Raw genomic sequence first — 6,592 nt, 5'->3', positions numbered from 1 at the left:
ATCCACAACCAGCACTGTCTCCTTTCAGTAATCCCCTAGCTCCGGTATTTTGGCTATCTGTATATCCTCCTCCTGCTCCTGATCCGTTACCTATGTTTCATTTCCGTTTCATGATTTGTGATCCATTCCTACTTACCAATGAACTATCCATATGCTTCGTACATAGTCTTGGACTCTGCTGATTGATCATTCTGTTAGATACCTATAGTATATAACCTCCTGTAACTCTCTGTAGTACCTCAGTTCGAATATCATCTTAGTTCTACTCATTCCTGTCCTCCAGACTTGAGTATCCTACTCTCGTCACCCTCTGAGACTTAGGATTGATTCCTATAGTCTATCCGTATCTGCCTCTGTCTCCGACAGTCCATTACTGTTAGTTTCTAGTCTGGACTCGTCCAGATTAGCCCTACAATACTTATCCTTCATCCAGAAGTCATCCAGATCCACTACACTACTCATCTGACCTTCCAGACACATTGGTCTTGCCTTCCTGAAATAAGGGGCAATACTTGGGTAAGGGACACGTGCACAAGCTGAGGCCAAAGCCCTTCGGATCCAGTTATCCCTTGCATACAACCTTAACACAAGAGCCCAAACTACGTGGGATACACATGAGAAAGTTGCGAATCATTGTGGTACAGGTCATCCATGGCAAACAATACATAATTATGGTGACATCTTGCATACCACAGCCATGATCTCTTATGTCCTTGCAGGTCATGACTTTGAAATAGCCTCACCAAAATAAATGCACCCTTCTGCATCAAATAGCTCGACTAAAGTCTGATATCACATCTGTCATTGTGTCAAGTGTGATGTGACACCCTTGGAGAAAGCAAGTTGAAAGATGTTCTGGTGCTCAAGTGAGTGGTTCACATCATGATTAGGAATTGTGACCTTATTCATATTCCTTTGTACTTGAACCCCATGTGTACCAAGAGGAGCTTCAGTGGTGATAATGACCACCACTACCCTGTAAAAAATCAAAAAATGGTCGATCATTCAGCTGTGCATTGGTACAGGCAACAGCTTGGTGTCTCACTTTTTTGGGCACTACATGTACTATCTGTCTAGAGACAAGAACAGGGTTGGGGTTGGATATTCTTTATCATGTGCTGCAGATCTCACATCATCTCGGATCGAGAACATGACATGGGTCAGATATGTCGCATGAGTTTTCAGACTGTGATTGATTCAGATCAGACATTAACAAAGATAAATGGGTCACAGATAACTACTGTTCTTTGATCATGTGCCAGGAAGCTCTTGTGGATGTAGATCAAGAACCTGCCAGGTCTCAGATACACTCATGGGGTTTCAGCCAGTTACTAAACCAGTACGGACATGGACAAACTAACAATTGCGTACCTGCTGGTGGAAAAACATCATCCTACATTGCAAGTACTCATTAGCCAGTTATATGTACAGTTCCAAGTCAACTGAGATGCAGGCAGGTTCATCAAGGCATGGGGTAAAGAGATTGCCATCCCACAACCTATCTTCCTATTCACATGAGGAACTTTTCACCATGTGACCCAAAAAAGAGTCGGGGACTGGCGCTTGCACTGTTATGATAAAAATAGATGAGATCTACATGAAGCAAACAGATAACTCATGTTCTACCCATGTGTGAGCACATATCTCAATATCTACTATCCCTGCTCCTTGTCCTTGGGCCATCTGTCTCTTCATGAGCACCTTCTTGCTCTCTGCCTCGGTTATCAGACTTTCATATCATAATGTTGCCAACAATCATGAGTGCAAAATCTTCGATCTGCATCATGGAGTTAGTGTGGTAGTGACAGGCATTAGCTTGCATAGCCAGAGACATCCTAGTTGAGGTGTGGGTTTTTGTACCTGTGGGGCCACCTCAGGCAGTACTTTTTGGGACCTATAAAGGGTCTAAGAGACCTGGTTTCTATGTTGTGGGAAACTAGTCTCTGAGACCCACCCTCCCGCCATCTAATTATAGTTCATGCTCTTGTATTCCTTCACAGGCCTCCAGCACCTCCCTGTGCCCCTCTACCATAGCCCTCTCAATATCCTAGTACTACTCAATCCACCATTTAATGCTCTTGCATTTCTGGGCACCTCCCTACCCACCCACTTTGTTTTGTGATAGGCTAAGTACCATGAGGCACCATGCTGCATCCATGATGATTCCACGTGGTCTCAGTATGTGCATAATGTTAAATACAGTTTGAGTCTATGTACTAGCATTCTGACATTCACCCATTCACCACTCCTCAGCAATAATGCGTCATGCAGACCAAGTGTCAGTGCTAGCCTCCAGCCAGGGGCTTGGGAGGCATTCTGTCAGTCCCTGCAAGTCTCAAGACAAGAGAAAAACTCAAACCTTCATCATTATCCCTGGTGCAGATATCAAACGTCGCAAACTTGCCCTATGCATGGAAGCACTCATCAATGCAAGTTCAACAGAGCCAACCACTACCCCTGCACTCAATTCAACCAGTTCTAACATTGACATGACTATAGACCAATTAAACGATGGTGACAAATGGGTGTATGAATTGGATCATGCTAAACCAGAACTTCAACATCCACCCTTTCCGAATCAGTGCGACAAGACACGACCAATTGAGTCCCAATGCTGTATCCTTCCTGACAAGACATCACACAAGCTCTATGGAAATTGGACAGGAGTTATCCCCACCTTAATTGAACCTCTCTTAACTTATCTTGCAAGAACTTTTGGACAACCACTTGAGAAGTCGCATCCTATCATATCTGCATACGTTACTAGTTCATGTGCTCAAAAGCGCACAACCATTGTTTGCCTCTTCTTTGACCATAAGTGTATCCAGGCTTCTTGTCATTGAGGGCCTAGCTTGACTTAACTTTAGGATTTGTCTCAACCGACATCCTGAGCTGCAATTGCTCCACACTCCCACAAGTCCTTATTTGCCATGGTTTATTCCCCACTGCACCCATGCAGCCAAGGATGGCAGTGTCTATAGAATTGCTTTCCTTTTATTGAGCACTGTTTGAATGTTCATGTGATGCAGTAAATGCACTCACAGCTGCATTGAAAACTCATTACACTTGCTGAGGGTTCCAATTAACAGACTTGCATGTAAGCATATGCTTCTGATGCTTGTGATAATGCTCACCGTGAGTTACAGGGATACACCATCCAGGAACCCTTCAGAAAGAGTCTTGGAAGTGTAGTTCAGTGGTATGATATCCTCCAGATTGAGGTGGAGCGAAAGATCAAAGGCGCAATTCAGCAAGCTCATGACAAGATCCATGCTGCTTATGAGCCCTCACCTCCCTATCTGTCAACAACCTCTCATAGCCCTCCAACAACCTCTCATAGTCCTCCAACAACCTCTTGTGTCCCTCCAACAACCTCTCACAACCCTCAAGCATCTCTCTTACACAGGGAGTGTTGCGCATCGATTCTTGTTGAGCACTGTCCTGCTTGTTTTGCAGGAGTGATGTATGGCTGAGCACTTGATCAAGGAGGCGATATTCATATCGCTACAGATGGAAACTTTCATCATTGTCACCAGCGCTCAGCTGGTGACTGCCCTCGCTTCTACAAACCATCATATTTCTTACCAAAGATGGATGTCGATTTAGTTGGCTCTCAAATAGTCAAGAAACGGAAGCGCCCTGCTATGACATGGGCACAAAATCTCATACCTAATGAGGTCATTGACCAGTGCAAGAACTCATATGAAGCTGCCAATGGCAAAAAGCAGAAGGCTGCTATGGATAGTTTTGATGACACTGGTTTGATGGTGCTCATTTGCCACCATGATATCCCCCTATTCTTTGCAAACATTGATACACCCAGTGAGCAGCAGAAATATGCTGTCGCCTTATTAGAACATCTGTTCTCACTTCTTCCTACCAATGCAACAGTCATTACTTTGTATGATGTTGGCTGTGTACTATCTCGTTTGCTTTCACAGGTATGCTTTTCAATCATTCATTGTGTATTCACCTAGTAACAACTTGCAGTATGACATTCTAGACACTTCTATTACTTCATGCCTCTGCTTTGCAATGATGGCTATGCATGCCTATGGACACAAGTGGGGATGCCAGCTTATCTACAATCCCCGTATGTGCAGTGGACTCGGTTTATCAGATGGAGAAGGCACCAAGCAACTTTGGTCACGACTTGTGCATCTGATTGGTATTCAGCGTTCATCATCAGTCAGTACATCTCCTTTTCACACAACTTCACATATTCATTCTGGCATGCTTTAGTGTCAGCAATGTCTATGGCTTATAGACTGCCAGGCAGCCGCCATCGGAGCTGAAATGTGCACAGACCTCAGTGATTGGGTCAAGTGACGAATTCGTGGCATTAAGACTCAAACAAATGCCACACAGGACGTCCTCGCTACCTGTGGTGTCTCTAACAGTCATTGTGGGCTGACAAATGACATTTGCAACTATTTATTCATGCTTGTAAGTCATACATATTTGCACTTTCGTTATTTGCTGACTGGCTTCTTATTAGATGCTCCTGCATGTCTCAAAAAAGAACTGGATACAGTTCTTGCTTTACAGGCTGATATAATCACTTCAGATCAGGCCTTGCAGACCACCTGCACCATGCTCAAAAGGGAGGCAGCATTGGATAACACCATGGTTGCTCTCAATGGTTTAGAGAGGGGCCACCAATGTTTAATGGAGAAGGTCGAAGCGCTCTATGCTTCACTCAACATTCAGGACAGGTTTCCAGAGCTTCAAGGTGTCAATCTGGATTTCGTCCATACCCTTCTGATGGCATGCGACCTCAAGATCAATATACACAAACGTGCAATTGGTAGTTTTTTCAAGTGGGATAAACTGGACAGGGCAGTTGGTGGGGCTCAGCAAGCTTTGGGTAAGACCTAATCAAATCAATCATTTTACTTTCAAACTAATTCCAACATATCAGGCACAAAGCTTCATCAACAAACTCATAAAGCAATAGCAAAGAGACAACCAGCACTGATGACTGCTATTCGTAAGTTCAACTCTTATTGTGAGCGCCTAGACAGCCTCTATGACCCTTCATGGGGGATACCACTTCCAACAGCACTTCCGACCAAACTTGCAGATTTGCACAATGACCAGACCCTAATGGAGGATGTCTGGATTATGCCCTCTGCAGGAGACATACCACACTGGTTGAATGATTTGGATGTGAGAGATGGAATCCATGCCCTCCTCAAACACGATCAATGTCAAGAGGAACAGCAGTGTCTCAGTATTGAAGCTGACAACCTGTGCTCTTATTTTGGAGATGAGCTCTCTGCTTTAGAGCTTGCGCTTTCTTCTGATGCAAGTAAGTGATTCCAGTGCTTCATTCTGCCATTTTCTGACAATCTCAATAGACCAACCATTGATATTCTTGCTCCAAACCCGCCGAGACCACTTTCTTCAGCTAAAATCACACTTGGTAAATCCATTTGCTTCTGCAGCTTGCTTTTCTAGTCATGCTAGAGAAGCTTCAGATGTCGTGAAGACACTTACAGGAGGTGCAACCAGCGAAGCCAACCTCAGTTTGATTAATGATGCATTAACACTGGAAATTGATCACCAAGATGATGACATCCCAGACTTCGAAGCAGGGCCATCAGATGTCGATGCACATCAAATTGCATTTGCTGATTTCCTTGAAGAGGATGCCACTGCTAACAAAGATACAGAAGATATTGGCGATGTGGGAAAAGCCAGCATTACCATTTGCTGGGCAATTCCAGAGGTACGCCACCATCTTCCATCTTCTTTGCTCTTTTGAAACCATGGATAGATACTTCAAGTTGATGAATCACCTGTGCCCTACAAGGATCTGAGTTTTGCTGCGCAAGGGTCAGGTACAGCTAAGATATGGCCCTCTCAGCATGGCTTCCTGGAACAAGTATTTGATCCAAGGGATATCTCCTTCCTCGGTTCCCCTACTGCATGCCTCAATGATGTGTGTCTCAACAGATGTGCAATCTTGCTGCATGATGCCTACATGTCCACACATGCTGCGCAGCGCACTGCCATTCTCTCTACTCATGACCTCCCACGTATTCGATACAACGCACCTGATGAGATCCTCTGGCATCAAACTTTGTGGACATGTTATTGGGAGAAGGAAGTATGGATATTGCCCATTCATTGGCCAGTTCCTGTTGGTCATTGGGTACTCTGTGTTATCCATTGCTCCTCCAGGAAATTCTATCTTTTTGACAGTTTAGCTGAGGAGCACCCTTGGCAACATGACATCAAGGTGAGTGCATTATTATAGTATATGCAGGAATACTGACATTATCCACATAGGCTATTATGACACTTGTGTCTCATCTACTATCTATTGCTCATCGACACCACCCTGCAGTATCACTTGATCTTGGAGAATGGGTAGCTCATCCACTTATTGTAAATTTATTGGTTGTGAAGTCTCAGTCCTTACTAACTACATTTTTCCAGCTTGAACCTTGGCAGACGAACAGTTATGACTGCAGAGTTTGGATGCTAGCTGAGATTATGGCAGTCTTACAAGGTTTTCATCTTACAGGATTGCAAGAGGATGATATGGAGAGCTTCTGATGTAGGGAACAAGATTCCTCTAGGTGTA

The 6,592-nt window shown here is 44.2% G+C and overlaps 1 protein-coding gene across 1 annotated transcript; it reads left to right on the top strand.

The window, feature by feature from the left end:
- Nucleotides 1–2,621: 2,621 nt before the first annotated feature.
- On the top strand, nt 2,622–2,825 carry BJ212DRAFT_1213649 (uncharacterized protein; the record flags this gene model as incomplete). Its single annotated transcript, XM_041329272.1, has 1 exon — nt 2,622–2,825. A coding segment is annotated over one exon (204 nt), but the record flags the coding sequence as incomplete, so codon positions are not given.
- Nucleotides 2,826–6,592: the final 3,767 nt, after the last annotated feature.

Source organism: Suillus subaureus (genome assembly GCF_016647635.1).
Source record: "Suillus subaureus strain MN1 chromosome Unknown BJ212scaffold_604, whole genome shotgun sequence".
NCBI lineage: Eukaryota > Fungi > Basidiomycota > Agaricomycetes > Boletales > Suillaceae > Suillus > Suillus subaureus.
This window is presented reverse-complemented; position numbering and strand designations above follow the sequence as displayed.